The sequence below is a fragment of the Ranitomeya imitator genome, chromosome 10 (genome assembly GCF_032444005.1).
Source record: "Ranitomeya imitator isolate aRanImi1 chromosome 10, aRanImi1.pri, whole genome shotgun sequence".
Taxonomy (NCBI): domain Eukaryota; kingdom Metazoa; phylum Chordata; class Amphibia; order Anura; family Dendrobatidae; genus Ranitomeya; species Ranitomeya imitator.
In genome coordinates this window covers 8,292,280-8,313,054 of record NC_091291.1, presented here as the reverse complement: position 1 = coordinate 8,313,054, position 20,775 = coordinate 8,292,280, and the positions used below count along the sequence as shown (strand labels likewise).

Below are 20,775 nucleotides of genomic sequence, written 5' to 3'. Positions count from 1 at the left end.
AGTTCGCTTGTTACTTCTGCTGCAGTGGAGTAAACGCCACAAACAGATCTCAGATGGCGAAGACGTCTCCAGAACGACGCGGCGAAAACTGCTCCGATACAATGTAACGCAGCCGCTTAACGCCCAACTCCAATCTGTGCACATTCCCATCGCCATAGATGGATATAGTGCTTGTAAATACGACCAATTTTGCAGTTTACTGTTTACTAAAATTTGCAGCTATCATTTCTTTTGTTTACAGCTCGTTGCCTAAGAGACCGACCGCCGCTGCTGTCCAGCTTGTAAGCGCTGAGCCGGGAATTAGGAGGTAACGCCTTGCTCTAGCGATCCGGCCAACTTCAAAACAAGGCAGAAGAAAAGAGCTTGTAAGCACTGCGCATATTCTGCTGTCTGCCAAAGGTGGTCGGTCTCCGAGGCAACGAGCTGTACACACACAAAAAAAAAGTGTTAATAACTCAAGAACGGTTGCAAATTTTAATATGCTGTAAATTGCAAAGTTGCTTGTTTTTACCAGACAATACCCGTTGGGAAAGGGTGAAATCAGGATCAGTGCACCTTCGGGCTTTTCAGTTCATTCAGAGTCAATCTTAGCCCCCTCCAAAGTGTAACCGGTAGCGGAAAATCTCTAACACGCCCCTCATCTATCATGTGCCGCTTTTAACGCTTGTACTGGTTTTCTTTCATCCATCCAAGGCACCGCCACATGGATACAACTGCTACCTCTGCAACCCCTATAAGTACCGCTATATCAGGGAGCAGCAAACTTCATTGTAGCCCAAAGTATTTGCCCCAAATGGGTCCCACTATGGGGTGAGGCAGCGCCAAGCTGCAGACCCTAAAGAAAGAAGATCAGAACTGCAAGTCTTAAGACGATTCACTTCTTTACCGATGATGAAGACAACTAACGCGTTTCGGGCTTTCATTGTGGATTGAGGAGACTGGAACCCCTGAAACGTGATGGCTCAATAATTTGTACCAGTCATTCTCAAAAAGGCCCCCTGTGATCCCTCTGATTAAAATCATCCAATCATCAAATACATATTTCAGATTCTAATGATCAATCAATGACCAGTATTGGTTGCCACCCAGAACAACACAGGGGGGATAAATATCATGTTTATAAGAAGTGGTCACTGACAGCAGAGGGGCCCATGATGCATTCCTTGGGGGCAGCACGGCGGCGCAGTGGTCCTGGGTTCAACCCCCACTAAGGACATCTGCAAAGAGTTTGTATGTTCTCTCCGTGTTTGCGTGGGTTTCCTCCGGGTTCTCCGGTTTCCTCCCACATTCCATAGACATACTGATAGGGAATTTAGATTGTGAGCCCCAACGGGGACAGCGACGATAATGAGTGCAAAACTGTAAAGCGCTGCGGAATATGTTAGCGCTATATAAAAATAAAGATTATTATTATTATTCCTTCATTAGGGACGGGGGGTCCTGCTCTTTTTTAGGAGGTATCTGAGACGGGAGATTATTTTCTATGGTCTGCACCTGGATAAAGCCCGCCATACACATCAGATGACTACCGATCCTCAGGACCATTGTTCAGTCGAGCGCTCCCGTGTTCTCTATGAACGTGCCGCCGTCAGACATCGACTTATTAAGTGATCGACAGTCCATTTTCTCAATTGTCCCCATTAGACGGTTCATGGGTAATTCTATGCGTATTTGTATTTTACTCATTCATTCCGCAGCGCTTTACAGACAAACCATCGAATGCATTATACAATGTACAGACTTTTGGGGGTTGCAGAGCACCCCTCCATCTCCAGAGACCCCATGAACCTATATATTTTTATTAAATGTAACAATATTTATTTTTCTAAATAATATTTATCTTTTGTCTTTAAATATTTATTATTTATTTAATGTTTTCTCCTGGCGGCTGTGTGCATCCAGCCCCATTGCTGGGGGATGCAGCAGATTCCTGGTCAGGGCTCAGCAGCATTACAGCAGTAAATATATAAGATGCGCTAAGTTAGTGAGGCTGTGAAGAGGAGGAGGAGGAGGGGGAGCTGGAGGGAGGGGGACCCAGCGAAGAGGAGGAGGAGGAGAGGCTGCTTTTATTTTACAGCAGGCTGAACTTTCTCTCCAATGGGTAGTGAGGAGAGGAGGGAATGGCCTCCTGCTAAATCCACTGCAGAGAGAAGGAGTCAGGAGACTGGAGAGTGGAGGAGAGGATGCAGAGGAGACACAGGAGGACCATTCAAGTCAGGCACTGAGGCAGAGAGCAGCGCAAAGTGCCCCAGGGACCGTCTGCAGCCCAGAACCACTGCAACCAGCACTGCAGCCACTCACAGGGACCCCCCTACAACTCAGGAGAATGGAGATAAAGCCACTGATACTCACTTCCCTGCTTCTAGCTGTCCTGCATCACAGTAAGTGCCCCCCTCAGCCCTCCTGCAGGGAGCTCACAATCTGATGTTTAAAGGGAAGCATGCGGATACAAAGGGAATGGGCTAGACACCTGCACTGGAGGATGGAGAGCCCCTTTAAGTTGCTTTTTGCAGGGTGAAGGGGGCTGCGCCGCATTATTCCGGAGCCACAGTGTGAAAAGTTACAATGTATCCAGGGTGTGGGCTGTGACAGTGGAGGGTCTTTGTGGAGATGCTGTCATGCTGCAATGCCTGGTGGTCAGAGCAGGGAATGCGCCAGGCTTCTGCTGCCCCCTTTATTCCACCAGCGCTCTATTCTGGGGGGATTTTTCCTGTTTCCTAGTGGAATCTCACCTGCCAAGTTTCCTCTGCACTGATTACACAGGCGGCTCGGGGGGATTGCACTTTCCATTGCTGTGGTGGGCACCTCACTGGTTGGGTGATGGGCAGCAGCACTTGCTGGGGGTGAAGGGTTAATGGTCCCACTATGGGCCCAGTGCTACACATGTGTGATGGAGATATTCACCTCCCACTGCTGCAGTCACCATATGTGGCTGGTAAAGGGCTGGGGTACTACAAGTACCAGCATACACTGCCTCTTTGTCCTGGCAGCTGACTAATGCATATTGAACCTTCACAGCCAGAGCATGCTGAGACTTGTAGTGCACCTGCTTTCACGTGTTATTTTGCTGTCTATGTGCCTGACTATTGCACATTGAGCTCATGCAGTCAGACAGAGCATGCTGAGACTTGTAGTGCTCCTGCTTTCAGATGTTATTTTCCTGTCTGTGTACTACAAGTTCCAGGTAACACTGAAGCCTGAATATTGCACATTGAGCTCATGCAGTCAGACAGAGCATGCTGAGACCTGTAGTGCTCCTGCATTCATGATATTTTGCTGTCTGTGTACTACAAGTTCCAGGTAACATTGGAGGCTGAATATTGCACATTGAGCTCATGCAGCCAGAGCTTGCTGAGACTTGTAGTGCTCCTGCAGTCATGTGTTATTATGCTGTCAGCGTACTACAAGTTCCAGGTAGCATTTGAGGCTGAACAATGCACATTGAGCTCATGCAGCCAAATATTGCTGGAACTTGTAGTGCTGATTAATTCAGTTTATCAAGCCTGTGCCATATATTGCTCGTCAGCTGTTGGTGTACTACATGTTCCAGCTCATACTGCAACCATAGGGTACTGGGATTTGTGGTTCTTCTGCATATATTAAGCCTGTGGTATATATTGCTTATAAGCTGTTGGTGTACTATAAGTTCCAGTTCATTCTGCAACCAGAGCATGCTGAGATTTGTAGTGTTTCTTCATTCCATGTGCTAAGCCTACGTCATGTGTGGCTTTTCTACTGTTGGTGTACTACAAAGCCCAGCTTACCTGGTTAAACTGAAGGCAGCTTAATGCACACTTAGCTCATGCAGCCAGAGCATGCTGGGACTTGTAGTGCTGCTGCATTCATCATAGTAAGCCTGTGCCGTATGGGGTGTACTACATGTTCCAGGTCATCCTGCATGCACTGAAGGGTGATAAATGCACACATAGCATGCTGGGACTTGTAGTGCTGCTACAATCTGGACCCATACAGTGAACCAATATACAGAGGTATAATCTGTATGTAAATGCTGGGAGTTATTATACTCCAGCTCGTCTCTGCTGTTGCAATCTTTGAAGCGTATTACTGCAGACCTTGGCATTTCGGGGTTAAATATTGCACATTGCCTCCTTATCGGCTCTTTGCTCCTCTTCTGTTTCTTTCTCCATATTTAGCCACAAAGATGTCTTGCATTGGGACCTTTCATCTATAATGGGAAGATAGACATAAAGGGGTCACATTGCAGACATATCTGTCTGTCAGCATGGCAGGGACAGCAGACAAGATAACACACTGGACCAAACCTGCTGCTTTCATCTCATGGTGGGGGATGATGCCGATAACACAGTCTGGTGGTACTCAGGTATGTGAGACAGGGACCAGGCCGGCCTTATCAGCTCAGAAGATAGTTTGGTCTCACGGGAATTCTGTGCCCCTAACAATGGCCCACATTGTCCTTGATGGTCTCAGCCTGTCAGACATGTCTCATGGTGGCTCTGGCAGGAGTGGTGACATTATGATGGAAGACATATTATCCCTTTATAATAACCTTTGCGGTTATCAGGCCCTTCAGAGTTTATTATTACGTGGCATATCGCTTAGACAACGCATGCTTCTCTGACTGTGGAGACTACAATTTGGTCTCCACAACTTCGAGCCTACGAGACGCATCAAATTCCCGTCTCATGGACGGCCGGTGAAGATGGTGGTAGATACAAGTAAGACAAGCGTGCCTGAGTGCCAAGAAGCAAAATATTCTGAAAATTGGCATTGTCCGTACATTGCTGAATCTTCCAAGGAACCACAACTTTGAGCCAACGAGGGCCACCAGATTCATGTCTCATTAACGACCAGTGGAGATGGTGGTAGATACAAGTAGGACAATCATGCCCGAGTGCCAAGAAGTAAAATATTATGAAAATTGGCATCAACTGTACATTGCTGAATCTTTCAAGGAACCACAATTTCGAGCCTACGAGACGCATCAAATTCCTGGCTCAAGGACGACTAGTGGAGATGGTGGTACATATGAGTAGAACAATTGTGCCCGAGTGCCAAGAAGTGAAATATTCTGAAAATTGGCATTAGCTGTACATTGCTGAATCTTCCAAGGATCCACAACTTCAAGCCTACGAGACCCACCAGATTCATGTCTCATGGACGACCAGTGGATGTTGGTGGACGTGGCGGTAGATACGAGTAGGACAATTGTGTCCGATTGCCAAGAAGTTAAATATTCTGAAAATTGGCATTAGCTGTACATTGCTGGATCTTCCATGGAACCACAACTTCGAGCCTACGAGATGCATCAAATTCACATCTCATGGACGACCAGTGGAGATGGTGGTAGATACAAGTAGGACAATCATGCCCGAGTGCCAAGAAGTAAAATATTATGAAAATAGGCATTAGCTGTACATTGCTGAATCTTCCAAGTAACCACAACTTCAAGCCTATGAGACGTATCAGATTCACGTCTCATGGATGACCGATGGAGATGGTGGTAGATACAAGTAGGACAATCATGCCCGAGTGCTAAGAAGTAAAATATTATGAAAATTGGCATCAGCTGTACATTGCTGAATCTTTCAGGGAGCCACAATTTCGAGCCTACGAGAGGCATCAAATTCCCGTCTCATGGACGACTGGTGGAGATGGTGATACATACGAGTAGGACAATTGTGCCTAAGTGCCAAGAAGTGCAATATTCTGAAAATTGGCATTAGTTGTACATTGCTGAATCTTCCAAGGATCCACAACTTCAAGCCTACGAGACCCACCAGATTCATGTCTCATGGACGACCAGTGGATGTTGGTGGACGTGGCGGTAGATACGAGTAGGACAATTGTGTCCGATTGCCAAGAAGTGAAATATTCTGAAAATTGGCATTAGCTATACATTGCTGAATCTTCCATGGAACCCCAATTTCGAGCCTATGAGACACATCAGATTCATGTCTCATGGATGACCGATGGAGATGGTGGTAGATATGAGTAGGACAATCATGCCCGAGTGCCAAGAAGTAAAATATTATGAAAATTGGCATTAGTTGTACATTGCTAAATCTTCCAGGGATCCTCAACTTCGAGCCTACGAGAGCCACCAGATTTATGTCTCATGGATGACCAGTGGATGTTGGTGAACATGGCGGTAGATACAAGTAGGACAAATGTGCCAAAAAGCAAAATACACTGAAAAGTGGCATAGGTCATATATTGCTGAATCTTCTAAGGATCCATAACTTTGACCCACCAGATTCATGTCTCATGGACGACCAGTGGATGCTGGTGGACATGACAGTAGATACGAGTAGGACAATCGTGCCCGAGTGTCAAGAAGCAAAATATTCTGAAAATTGGCATGGGTCATACATTGATGAATTTTCCACAACTTCGAGCCTACGAGACCCACCAGATTAATTTCTCATGGATGACTGATGGAGATGGTGGCAGATATGAGTAGGACAATCGTGCCCGAGTGCCAAGAAGTAAAATATTCTGAAAATTGGCATTAGCTGTACATTGCTGAATCTTCCAAGGATCTACAACTTTGAGCCTACGAGAGCCACCAGATTCATGTCTCATGGATGACCAGTGGATGCTGGTGGACATGATAGTAGGTACGAGAAGGACAATCGTGCCTGAATGTCAAGAAGCACAATATTCTGAAAATTGGCATGGGTCATACATTGCTGAATTTTCCACAGCTTCGAGCCTACGAGACCCACCAGATTCATTTCTCATGGATGACCAGTAGTTGTTGGTGGTGATGACAGTAGGTACGAGAAGGACAATCGTGCCCGAGTGTCAAGAAGAAAAATATTCTGAAAATTGGCATGGGTCATACATTGCTGAATTTTCCACAACTTCGAGCCTACGAGACCCACCAGATTCATTTCTCATGGATGACCAGTAGTTGTTGGTGGAGATGGCAGTAGATACGAATAGGACAATCCTGCCGAAGTGCCATGGAGTTAAATATTCTGAAAATTGGCATTCATCGTACATTGTTGAATTTTACAACGATCCTCAATCTTCACGGTCAGGCCAAGATCCTCGGTTTATGATGAAGAGTGTTCACTTACCTATCCCAACATTGGGATTGGATTATATATTGATGGCTCATGAACCCACTATGAGACTTTTGTAAAGTTGGCCATACTCTTTAGATAGCTGTTGGCTATTCTTCTCAATCCATCCATGCATATGGAGAGTAGAGCAGACCTCTGCTGGATGCCTCTGGTGGCCACTTATCTACATAGAAAAACAAGGATGGGACATATTGCAGTTCAACATCTGTCATTGAGGCACAGTTGGGAGGTTTGGTTGAACCTCCATTCTTGAGATCGGTGGAGGTCCCAGTGGTTGAACACGTATACCTATGTAAATTATCATCAATACCTTGGACAGGTGGTAACTTTTCATTTTGGAAGTAACCCTTTCGATCCTCCAGTTTTTAGGGTCTACCCTACATTATCTCTTGGTCTTCCAAATTCTCTCCATCATCTTTTCAGAATATTAAAGCTGTGGCATGTTTTTCGTAATTGTCCACTAAGGGGCATTGTTAGACATTGAAAGCTCCTGTTATATAGATAAGTAGTACAGTCGTGGCCATAGGTTTACATGCAAATTTATTTACCTTTTCCATTAAGCCGGCAAATATCACCTTGAAGGGTCGGCCCTGATGTGCTCTATACAAGAGGTGCCCCCATAGGAGGCTGAGCTGTCAGTCACCAGTGCAAACAACTTGATTGACTTCGACTGAGGTCTTGCACCCCTGCACAATAATTGAGCTGGTGATGTATTGGACAGAAGACCTTCAAGGGCGAAGTATGACCCTATAGGTGAAATGGGATAATTATTCATCAGGAAAGCGATTCATACATAATCTACCGAGGGTCAAAGGCAAAAGGCGCCATTTCCCCGTTGCAACTTTACTGAAGCCGCAGGAGAAACCAAAGCTCTAATTATAATATGTGTGAAGTGGTTTGCACAGGTTTACGGGAAGCAAAGATTAGATGGAAGGAAATGTGTTACGTGGGCGACTTCACTCCCAGTAAAGAGTTTTCGAGCTGCCAGTTCTTGTAGCTGCCTCATATCGGGGGCTTGCACTCTCTGCCCCCTCTCTTGTCATCTCTTTGGGGGTTTTAATAATGGGGGATATTGCTTACATTCTGAGAATGTAAAAAGCCGAATGCAATCCCATTGACTCGCTCTTATAATGTCGGAGCCCCTTTAAGTGTAACCACTCAAGTCTACATCGAGCTTGGCGCTAATCCCTTGGCGATCACAGTTCTGAATGGAGAGATAAGGAGAGCACGGAGCGGTGGGGGTAGTAGTTCTTCATCAAGTCTTCTTACGGACTTGTCTCTCAGTCTTGGCCACCTCAAGATCTCATTAGGAGAAGCGTTGACACCGCAGGGAGGATTGTCTCTGAAGAGGCTTATTGGGGAAATGAAATACAATGCAGCGCCAAGAAGTGGAAACTCAACTCATACGGATACTGGGAAGCATCAAAGGCCGGAGGCGGCTTTATTTGGGATGTTCTAATTATCGTTATATGGCGCCATCAATCGTTGAATGTCATGAAGTTGGTCCATGTCCTCATAGGATGTGTCTTAATTTGTAGCTCGTGGGTCCCAATGCAAAATGCTCATCGTTATCACGGGTCTTTAATAGTTTCTTTTTATATTTGCTCAGTGTGTTCATGAAAATGGGGCAGGCTGTCCACGATTGCCGTGCAAAGTGAAAAGTGCTCTTTTATTTTTGTCTTTAACACAAGAATGTTTCAAAAATTGCACAAATACTTCAGATGTACCGAAAATTATCCCCGGGGGGAAATGGGAAGTGGGTTACGGAAGTACAAATTTTGCCACTTTTCCCGAATAGGTCACCGTTGATGAATCAGGCGAAAAACATCTGGAAACCCTAAACTTCGTCCACAATGACGAACACATATAAAATAAACTGTAAAAGAAGAATAAGGTCCAAATGAAAAGCAGGAGGAAAAGAACAAAAGAGAAAAATGCAATAATAAATGGTGCCTTGGGTCTTTTCATATGCACCAAAGAGACCTTATGGGCCACCCCCCTAGACTCCGGGGCTGACTCCCTCCATTGTTATTAAGCCCTTGCTCATGGGGCCCACAAATGTACGACTTGTAATTAGTCGATTAAATTCATCACGGGAATATTAAAAAAGTCAAAGGCCATGGTGCCCTGGTCAGATGTGACCCCAGAGAACCCCAATGAAGAACATACCAAATGTCCTTCAAGGTGGATTTTTTTTTAGAAAGTTAGATTGCCCCCTAAAGGGTCATGACATGGGATGGCTAGGGAAGGATGAGGAGTGGCAAACAAACGCCAGGTAGTCTTGTCTTGGTTGTTTAGGGATGTGGCGCTAGAAGGGGGAGCTTCTGAGAAAGCTGCGTAAGAACCAAGATGGCCGACATTTCGGTTGTCAACTGATTAATAGGCAAAGTTGCCATTTACGAAGTTTTAGGAACTGTAATGGCCCACAAATGTATGACTTGTAAGAGTCGATTAAATTCATCACGGGAATATTAAAAAAGTCAAAGGCCATGGTGCCCTGGTCAGATTTGACCCCAGAGAACCCCAATGAAGAACATACCAAATATTCTTCAAGGTGGATGTTTTTAGAAAGTTAGATTGCCCCCTAAAGGGTCATGACATGGGATGGCTAGGGAAGGATGAGGAGTGGCAAACAAACGCCAGGTAGTCTTGTCTTCGTTGTGGCGCTAGAAGGGGGAGCTTCTAGGAAAGCTGCGTAAGAACCAATATGGCCGCCATTTCGGTGGTCAACTGATTAATAGGCAAAGTTGCCATTTACGAAGTTTTAGGAACTGTAATGACCCACAAATGTATGACTTGTAAGAGTCGATTAAATTCATCACGGGAATATTAAAAAAGTCAAAGGCCATGGTGCCCTGGTCAGATTTGACCCCAGAGAACCCCAATGAAGAACATACCAAATATTCTTCAAGGTGGATGTTTTTAGAAAGTTAGATTGCCCCCTAAAGGGTCATGACATGGGATGGCTAGGGAAGGATGAGGAGTGGCAAACAAACGCCAGGTAGTCTTGTCTTCGTTGTGGCGCTAGAAGGGGGAGCTTCTAGGAAAGCTGCGTAAGAACCAATATGGCCGCCATTTCGGTGGTCAACTGATTAATAGGCAAAGTTGCCATTTAGGAAGTTGTAGGAACTGTAATGGCGGCCAATTTTGACAAAGATGCTGAATGAACAAAGCAATGGAGGAAAGGTGGAGTTCCCTTTGAAGTTACAACTACACTCAGAGTAATTATATAATCACCATCCCGGCTTTATGTTCCTCTAAATCCTTCCACGTCTTTGACTAAAGGGCCACCGCCAACCCCCTTTTCATCATTTTTGGGTTCCCTCCAAGTCCAAAGAACGCGCGGGGCAGTTTAATTGGCCTCCCAGGAAGCAGGGAGTTCGCGGACACCTGTCGACGAGAAAATAGATCGCGAGCTCTTGCGGCGCGAAGGCTAAATTCTTTGTTTTCCCGCTTTCTAAACATCCTCAGTGTCACCTAAACCTGTCACACGAGTCATTTTGCATGCACAATTAAGACGGGAGAACACAAACATCGTTATGCATGCATAATTACGGCAAACGAGTAGGTTTTAGAGCTAATGAGCTTTATGTTGTCACCGCTGATCACTTTCGGATAAAGCGCGTACAAAATCCCTTTTATTTTTATATTTTATTAGCGTGATGCTGGTAATATACATTATAACCGTGACCTGATTCATGCCAATATAATCAATGGCTTATAGAAACGTAGATCATTACGTGTGGAGTAATTAGACGTCAAGGCGCGATTATCAATCTAGCTGATAACAAGCTATTGATTGTAATTACCGAGAGGTTAATATTTTTTGTTAAGATGAGTCATTTGTTAATAAAGTTGCTTTAAATAACATCGGGCCTAATGAATGACTGCAGCTCATAGCAACCAATCAAAGCTCACCTGACATGCTGACTCAAATGAAAGCTGAAAGCTGATTGGTTGCTGGAGTATACTCTGTAGTTTGGGGGGGAACAAAGACACTTTTGCACCAAAATGGTTGTGATACAGGGGTCCCAAAGTGTCTAAGAACTCTAACAGAGTTCATGTATAGCCAGAAAACGGAGCAACAAATCAGATCCCCTCTTTCATTTTAAATCCTACCCTGTCAAAATGAAAGCTGGTACCTGATTGGTTGCTAAGGCCACATGCAGTGTTTTTCACCAAACTTTTTTAGCATACTACTTAGCAATACACAATTTTCACAGAACATGGCATACACATATTTCTACTGATTTTCAGGAGCAAATGTGTAAAAAAAAAACAACTTTTATATTCGTGTACAAAAAATGGCATACCCATTACCCACTATTCGAATCGACTGAATTCCTATCCCCTAATATCATCAGAACAGACATTAATGGGGTGGACCTTTCTGCACTTCCTTCCCTATTAGAACACCAGATAAAGGCCCTTTTGGCCATTTTTTACATTAGGTCCATTTGAAAAAAAAAAAATGGCGCCCGAGGCCCTAAATCTGCGCCAATGCAGAAAAATCAGTCGTTAATGATATTTTCGTGACACGCCGTGTCCTGCTAACAAGTTTCTGATTCAATTCCCACACAGAATGCCCCCCCCCCATCCCTTGTTTGCCCGGACCTCCCCCTGTATTGAGAGAATGGCGGGCGACCTCCGCACCGTATCACTCAATAGTATTCCTCACGCCCCAATAAACAGATCACAGAAAACACAAGACAAACTGTCTCTTAAACACACCATATGGTGTATTAACTTCCACTTAACACAGCTCAAACCCCCCCCCATAGGCTGGTGCTGGTTATTGAATGGCGGAGGGGGATAAAGAGGGGCGGAGGCGGGTGCTGGGGGGCCACAAGAGCTTGCAATCACCGCGAATACTTTATCCCCGACAGAAAGAAGATCTTCTGAGCAGTCGCTAATGAGAGTCGGGCGAGATAACTGTGTTTAATGGATGCACGGAGAGACTTAAGTGCAGGCAATTATTCCCAATGTACAATGCAAACCCTATCAGGATGATTATTGCGCCTTATAAAGTGGTTTCATCGACGCGGCGAGGCATAGCGCGCCGTTACATCTTAACCCCGGCGCTGCCAGTTAACGGCGAGCGGTTCGATACCAGACTCGCTAATATGCCAAACCGTTGGCTAACCTTCGACTTCCTCGCGGAATATTTTTGCCCCCCAAAAACGGAAATATTCGCCTTGTATCGAATTTAGAAAAAAAAAACGCATGCGCAATTTCTAATATCACTATGCACACCTTTCGTGTCTCCCCTTTTCCTCATAGTCTGTAAGCTTGCGAGCAGGGTCCTCACTCCTCCTGGTATCTGTTTTGAACTGTATTTCTGTTATGCTGTAATGTCTATTGTCTGTACAAGTCCCCTCTATAATTTGTAAAGCGCTGCGGAATATGTTGGCGCTATATAAATAAAAATTATTATTATTATGCACAATTCTTTCCAGCAAATATGAGGTTAAGCTTCCAATTTTTCATCATATTGGTGCCAGATTAGGGCCCCCCTTACCCACCTCCCTTGACGCCCCCTAGAACCAAGTTTCATGCTGTCAGTTTGCACAATGGTAGAGAAAGCATGAAAAGGTGGAAAGTGGATTAACTCTGGAAAAACAGCTTTTAAAAATCTGTTAAAGCCACTCAGGGGACAGGAAGGGGCTGAAGAGACGGCCAGCGACACAAAGAGACAAGCTGGCACAAAAAGACCGCAACATACAAAAGGAATTCATTCAATAGATAGATCGCCAGGCTTGGTTTTTTTTTTAACATTTTGTTTTCAAGGGGTTTTTTTTTGGGGTGGTTGGAGGGGGGCAGGAGAGGAACATTAATCATACCGGACACAAAGTTTAGAAAACTTGTGAAACTTTTCCGAAATCGTTTTTAGTTTTTCTATACGATTTAATTATGCCTCTTTTTTTGTTATTTTATACACAGTATGTATATTTATATGTATTACTATATTATTTGTATGTCTTTTTTTTATATTTGTGTGTTATTTTTTACATTACAATTTTTCTTGAAAAGTTCAATTGACTTTTTTTTTCAAGTCACACAACTTTTTTTTAATAAGTCGCTGGCTGGAGAGATCTGCACGCTAGTCGCCTTTGTCTTCCCCCCTCCTCCCCAGTTACATGACAACATATTCATCTTCTATGGAAAACAAAGCAAAAACGGAGGTAAATATAAAGGGACGTAAGTTCGACAGTCAAAGTTGTGCTGTAGCCCCAGAATAATGGAGTCCGATAACCGACTGAATGATGTTATCATGGCGGTAACTACTAACAGCTGAATGAAAACGAGATCTGGTCTCAAGCAAAGAGAAGAATAGTTTTTATAGTCTGATTATTAACAATTATCACTACGACCAGATGTAGGGGACAGATATCACCCATATATACCCTTAACAACGTGGCTACCAATGGCCGCCTTGTGCCGTCGCCTTTTCACCAGCATTAATAAACCACGATGATACTAGAAGTAATTTTCTCAGCTTGGATAAAGCCTTTCTGGATCGGCTCCAGCTTTCTCTACTTTTGCAGGCACATGGCCTATAGCTTGTGTTTTGGCTCTAGTACAAGGCCCGCTGCAGATGAAGCCCAGGCTGGATGGCGGCGCACATAGCGTGTGATATACTGGAGCTGTCGTGACGACACCTGAGAACATACAGCGTCTCCACAGCTGGTCACTTAAGCAACAGTACGCAGAGTCCCCTGGGTTTTCACTCTGTGATACACCCATCCATATCTAGCCTGAGATAAGAATGGAGTCCTACACCAATCATTGACCCTAACATTTGTCATAAGGACGCAAAGAATGGGTCAAAAGTTTTGCCTGCTCCTATACTGTCCTGCTTCCTCCTCATTGCTCGGCTACAATCCTACTTTCCTATTGGACTGCCTGCTTTCTTATTCACCCACTTACGCACTGTCCTTCTTCCTTACTACCCCACTTCTACCCTGTTCTAATTCCTTATTTATCCATTTTAACACCGTCCTGCTTCCGTATTGGCCTACTTCTACACTGTCTCGCTTCCATGTTCCCACACTTCCACTCTGTCCTTACTAGCCCTCTTCCGCACTGTCTTTGTTCCTTATTGGCCCACTTGACGTTCTCTCGCTTCCATATTGTGCTGCTTCCACAATATCCCGCCTTCATGCTGCCCCACTTCCACACTTTTGTTTCGTAGTGGATGCTTTCCTGAAACGGAAAGTACTTGCAAGCAGCATAATACAAAGAATAGCTGGTTTACCCAGAATCCTTTGCAGTAGGCGGAGCTATGCAAATCATCTCTTTCCACCCCAGTCTAATCCACAGCGCTTGGAACCGCCAAGCGTGCAATGCTGCGGATTAGTTTCTAAACTACTAAACTACTACTGCAAAGGATTCTGGGTAAACCAGCTATTCTTTGTATTATGCTGCTTGCAAGTACTTTCCGTTTCAGGAAAGCATCCACTATGTATTTCCTTTAAGTAGAGGGCTTTTCGGTCTCTTTCGTCCCGCTACATTTAGCCCAACTTGGGTCTCTCCCTAAGGTGGCTAGCATGTGTGTATCGCTTGCTCACCGAGCCCCACTCCATACAGCCAACCAATTCCAGCCCTGTGCTGATGAGGGCCTAAAGCCCGAAACACGTGTCCACAGGTAGGAATTGGTTGGCTGTGTAAATTTAGAAACTAATCCGCAGCATTGCACGCTTGGCGGTTCCAAGCGCTGTGGATTAGACTGGGGTGGAAAGAGATGATTTGCATAGCTCCGCCTACTGCAAAGGATTCTGGGTAAACCAGCTATTCTTTGTATTATGCTGCTTGCAAGTACTTTCCGTTTCAGGAAAGCATCCACTATGTATTTCCTTTAAGTAGAGGGCTTTTCGGTCTCTTTCGTCCCGCTACATTTAGCCCAACTTGGGTCTCTCCCTAAGGTGGCTAGCATGTGTGTATCGCTTGCTCACCGAGCCCCACTCCATACAGCCAACCAATTCCAGCCCTGTGCTGATGAGGGCCTAAAGCCCGAAACACGTGTCCACAGGTAGGAATTGGTTGGCTGTGTAAATTTAGAAACTAATCCGCAGCATTGCACGCTTGGCGGTTCCAAGCGCTGTGGATTAGACTGGGGTGGAAAGAGATGATTTGCATAGCTCCGCCTACTGCAAAGGATTCTGGGTAAACCAGCTATTCTTTGTATTATGCTGCTTGCAAGTACTTTCCGTTTCAGGAAAGCATCCACTATGTATTTCCTTTAAGTAGAGGGCTTTTCGGTCTCTTTCGTCCCGCTACATTTAGCCCAACTTGGGTCTCTCCCTAAGGTGGCTAGCATGTGTGTATCGCTTGCTCACCGAGCCCCACTCCATACAGCCAACCAATTCCAGCCCTGTGCTGATGAGGGCCTAAAGCCCGAAACACGTGTCCACAGGTAGGAATTGGTTGGCTGTGTAAATTTAGAAACTAATCCGCAGCATTGCACGCTTGGCGGTTCCAAGCGCTGTGGATTAGACTGGGGTGGAAAGAGATGATTTGCATAGCTCCGCCTACTGCAAAGGATTCTGGGTAAACCAGCTATTCTTTGTATTATGCTGCTTGCAAGTACTTTCCGTTTCAGGAAAGCATCCACTATGTATTTCCTTTAAGTAGAGGGCTTTTCGGTCTCTTTCGTCCCGCTACATTTAGCCCAACTTGGGTCTCTCCCTAAGGTGGCTAGCATGTGTGTATCGCTTGCTCACCGAGCCCCACTCCATACAGCCAACCAATTCCAGCCCTGTGCTGATGAGGGCCTAAAGCCCGAAACACGTGTCCACAGGTAGGAATTGGTTGGCTGTGTAAATTTAGAAACTAATCCGCAGCATTGCACGCTTGGCGGTTCCAAGCGCTGTGGATTAGACTGGGGTGGAAAGAGATGATTTGCATAGCTCCGCCTACTGCAAAGGATTCTGGGTAAACCAGCTATTCTTTGTATTATGCTGCTTGCAAGTACTTTCCGTTTCAGGAAAGCATCCACTATGTATTTCCTTTAAGTAGAGGGCTTTTCGGTCTCTTTCGTCCCGCTACATTTAGCCCAACTTGGGTCTCTCCCTAAGGTGGCTAGCATGTGTGTATCGCTTGCTCACCGAGCCCCACTCCATACAGCCAACCAATTCCAGCCCTGTGCTGATGAGGGCCTAAAGCCCGAAACACGTGTCCACAGGTAGGAATTGGTTGGCTGTGTAAATTTAGAAACTAATCCGCAGCATTGCACGCTTGGCGGTTCCAAGCGCTGTGGATTAGACTGGGGTGGAAAGAGATGATTTGCATAGCTCCGCCTACTGCAAAGGATTCTGGGTAAACCAGCTATTCTTTGTATTATGCTGCTTGCAAGTACTTTCCGTTTCAGGAAAGCATCCACTATGTATTTCCTTTAAGTAGAGGGCTTTTCGGTCTCTTTCGTCCCGCTACATTTAGCCCAACTTGGGTCTCTCCCTAAGGTGGCTAGCATGTGTGTATCGCTTGCTCACCGAGCCCCACTCCATACAGCCAACCAATTCCAGCCCTGTGCTGATGAGGGCCTAAAGCCCGAAACACGTGTCCACAGGTAGGAATTGGTCGGCTGTGTAAATTTAGAAACTAATCCGCAGCATTGCACGCTTGGCGGTTCCAAGCGCTGTGGATTAGACTGGGGTGGAAAGAGATGATTTGCATAGCTCCGCCTACTGCAAAGGATTCTGGGTAAACCAGCTATTCTTTGTATTATGCTGCTTGCAAGTACTTTCCGTTTCAGGAAAGCATCCACTATGTATTTCCTTTAAGTAGAGGGCTTTTCGGTCTCTTTCGTCCCGCTACATTTAGCCCAACTTGGGTCTCTCCCTAAGGTGGCTAGCATGTGTGTATCGCTTGCTCACCGAGCCCCACTCCATACAGCCAACCAATTCCAGCCCTGTGCTGATGAGGGCCTAAAGCCCGAAACACGTGTCCACAGGTAGGAATTGGTCGGCTGTGTAAATTTAGAAACTAATCCGCAGCATTGCACGCTTGGCGGTTCCAAGCGCTGTGGATTAGACTGGGGTGGAAAGAGATGATTTGCATAGCTCCGCCTACTGCAAAGGATTCTGGGTAAACCAGCTATTCTTTGTATTATGCTGCTTGCAAGTACTTTCCGTTTCAGGAAAGCATCCACTATGTATTTCCTTTAAGTAGAGGGCTTTTCGGTCTCTTTCGTCCCGCTACATTTAGCCCAACTTGGGTCTCTCCCTAAGGTGGCTAGCATGTGTGTATCGCTTGCTCACCGAGCCCCACTCCATACAGCCAACCAATTCCAGCCCTGTGCTGATGAGGGCCTAAAGCCCGAAACACGTGTCCACAGGTAGGAATTGGTTGGCTGTGTAAATTTAGAAACTAATCCGCAGCATTGCACGCTTGGCGGTTCCAAGCGCTGTGGATTAGACTGGGGTGGAAAGAGATGATTTGCATAGCTCCGCCTACTGCAAAGGATTCTGGGTAAACCAGCTATTCTTTGTATTATGCTGCTTGCAAGTACTTTCCGTTTCAGGAAAGCATCCACTATGTATTTCCTTTAAGTAGAGGGCTTTTCGGTCTCTTTCGTCCCGCTACATTTAGCCCAACTTGGGTCTCTCCCTAAGGTGGCTAGCATGTGTGTATCGCTTGCTCACCGAGCCCCACTCCATACAGCCAACCAATTCCAGCCCTGTGCTGATGAGGGCCTAAAGCCCGAAACACGTGTCCACAGGTAGGAATTGGTTGGCTGTGTAAATTTAGAAACTAATCCGCAGCATTGCACGCTTGGCGGTTCCAAGCGCTGTGGATTAGACTGGGGTGGAAAGAGATGATTTGCATAGCTCCGCCTACTGCAAAGGATTCTGGGTAAACCAGCTATTCTTTGTATTATGCTGCTTGCAAGTACTTTCCGTTTCAGGAAAGCATCCACTATGTATTTCCTTTAAGTAGAGGGCTTTTCGGTCTCTTTCGTCCCGCTACATTTAGCCCAACTTGGGTCTCTCCCTAAGGTGGCTAGCATGTGTGTATCGCTTGCTCACCGAGCCCCACTCCATACAGCCAACCAATTCCAGCCCTGTGCTGATGAGGGCCTAAAGCCCGAAACACGTGTCCACAGGTAGGAATTGGTTGGCTGTGTAAATTTAGAAACTAATCCGCAGCATTGCACGCTTGGCGGTTCCAAGCGCTGTGGATTAGACTGGGGTGGAAAGAGATGATTTGCATAGCTCCGCCTACTGCAAAGGATTCTGGGTAAACCAGCTATTCTTTGTATTATGCTGCTTGCAAGTACTTTCCGTTTCAGGAAAGCATCCACTATGTATTTCCTTTAAGTAGAGGGCTTTTCGGTCTCTTTCGTCCCGCTACATTTAGCCCAACTTGGGTCTCTCCCTAAGGTGGCTAGCATGTGTGTATCGCTTGCTCACCGAGCCCCACTCCATACAGCCAACCAATTCCAGCCCTGTGCTGATGAGGGCCTAAAGCCCGAAACACGTGTCCACAGGTAGGAATTGGTTGGCTGTGTAAATTTAGAAACTAATCCGCAGCATTGCACGCTTGGCGGTTCCAAGCGCTGTGGATTAGACTGGGGTGGAAAGAGATGATTTGCATAGCTCCGCCTACTGCAAAGGATTCTGGGTAAACCAGCTATTCTTTGTATTATGCTGCTTGCAAGTACTTTCCGTTTCAGGAAAGCATCCACTATGTATTTCCTTTAAGTAGAGGGCTTTTCGGTCTCTTTCGTCCCGCTACATTTAGCCCAACTTGGGTCTCTCCCTAAGGTGGCTAGCATGTGTGTATCGCTTGCTCACCGAGCCCCACTCCATACAGCCAACCAATTCCAGCCCTGTGCTGATGAGGGCCTAAAGCCCGAAACACGTGTCCACAGGTAGGAATTGGTCGGCTGTGTAAATTTAGAAACTAATCCGCAGCATTGCACGCTTGGCGGTTCCAAGCGCTGTGGATTAGACTGGGGTGGAAAGAGATGATTTGCATAGCTCCGCCTACTGCAAAGGATTCTGGGTAAACCAGCTATTCTTTGTATTATGCTGCTTGCAAGTACTTTCCGTTTCAGGAAAGCATCCACTATGTATTTCCTTTAAGTAGAGGGCTTTTCGGTCTCTTTCGTCCCGCTACATTTAGCCCAACTTGGGTCTCTCCCTAAGGTGGCTAGCATGTGTGTATCGCTTGCTCACCGAGCCCCACTCCATACAGCCAACCAATTCCAGCCCTGTGCTGATGAGGGCCTAAAGCCCGAAACACGTGTCCACAGGTAGGAATTGGTTGGCTGTGTAAATTTAGAAACTAATCCGCAGCATTGCACGCTTGGCGGTTCCAAGCGCTGTGGATTAGACTGGGGTGGAAAGAGATGATTTGCATAGCTCCGCCTACTGCAAAGGATTCTGGGTAAACCAGCTATTCTTTGTATTATGCTGCTTGCAAGTACTTTCCGTTTCAGGAAAGCATCCACTATGTATTTCCTTTAAGTAGAGGGCTTTTCGGTCTCTTTCGTCCCGCTACATTTAGCCCAACTTGGGTCTCTCCCTAAGGTGGCTAGCATGTGTGTATCGCTTGCTCACCGAGCCCCACTCCATACAGCCAACCAATTCCAGCCCTGTGCTGATGAGGGCCTAAAGCCCGAAACACGTGTCCACAGGTAGGAATTGGTTGGCTGTGTAAATTTAGAAACTAATCCGCAGCATTGCACGCTTGGCGGTTCCAAGCGCTGTGGATTAGACTGGGGTGGAAAGAGATGATTTGCATAGCTCCGCCTACTGCAAAGGATTCTGGGTAAACCAGCTATTCTTTGTATTATGCTGCTTGCAAGTACTTTCCGTTTCAGGAAAGCATCCACTATGTATTTCCTTTAAGTAGAGGGCTTTTCGGTCTCTTTCGTCCCGCTACATTTAGCCCAACTTGGGTCTCTCCCTAAGGTGGCTAGCATGTGTGTATCGCTTGCTCACCGAGCCCCACTCCATACAGCCAACCAATTCCAGCCCTGTGCTGATGAGGGCCTAAAGCCCGAAACACGTGTCCACAGGTAGGAATTGGTTGGCTGTGTAAATTTAGAAACTAATCCGCAGCATTGCACGCTTGGCGGTTCCAAGCGCTGTGGATTAGACTGGGGTGGAAAGAGATGATTTGCATAGCTCCGCCTACTGCAAAGGATTCTGGGTAAACCAGCTATTCTTTGTATTATGCTGCTTGCAAGTACTTTCCGTTTCAGGAAAGCATCCACTATGTATTTCCTTTAAGTAGAGGGCTTTTCGGTCTCTTTCGTCCCGCTACATTTAGCCCAACTTGGGTCTCTCCCTAAGGTGGCTAGCATGTGTGTATCGCTTGCTCACCGAGCCCCACTCCATACAGCCAACCAATTCCAGCCCTGTGCTGATGAGGGCCTAAAGCCCGAAACACGTGTCCACAGGTAGGAATTGGTTGGCTGTGTAAATTTAGAAACTAATCCGCAGCATTGCACGCTTGGCGGTTCCAAGCGCTGTGGATTAGACTGGGGTGGAAAGAGATGATTTGCATAGCTCCGCCTACTGCAAAGGATTCTGGGTAAACCAGCTATTCTTTGTATTATGCTGCTTGCAAGTACTTTCCGTTTCAGGAAAGCATCCACTATGTATTTCCTTTAAGTAGAGGGCTTTTCGGTCTCTTTCGTCCCGCTACATTTAGCCCAACTTGGGTCTCTCCCTAAGGTGGCTAGCATGTGTGTATCGCT

General features: G+C 46.0%; 1 protein-coding gene across 2 annotated transcripts in view; it reads left to right on the top strand.

The window, feature by feature from the left end:
* Positions 1-2,102: 2,102 nt before the first annotated feature.
* Positions 2,103-20,775, top strand: part of KIRREL2 (kirre like nephrin family adhesion molecule 2) — a 28,896-nt gene continuing 10,223 nt past the window's right edge. Inside the window, exon 1 of one of the 2 annotated variants that reach the window (XM_069740781.1) lies at positions 2,103-2,381. In XM_069740781.1, coding sequence (XP_069596882.1) covers positions 2,327-2,381 — 55 coding nt within the window. In that variant the 5' untranslated portion in view covers positions 2,103-2,326. The remainder of the gene's footprint in view (positions 2,382-20,775) is intronic. The other variant, XM_069740782.1, reaches the window with a different exon arrangement.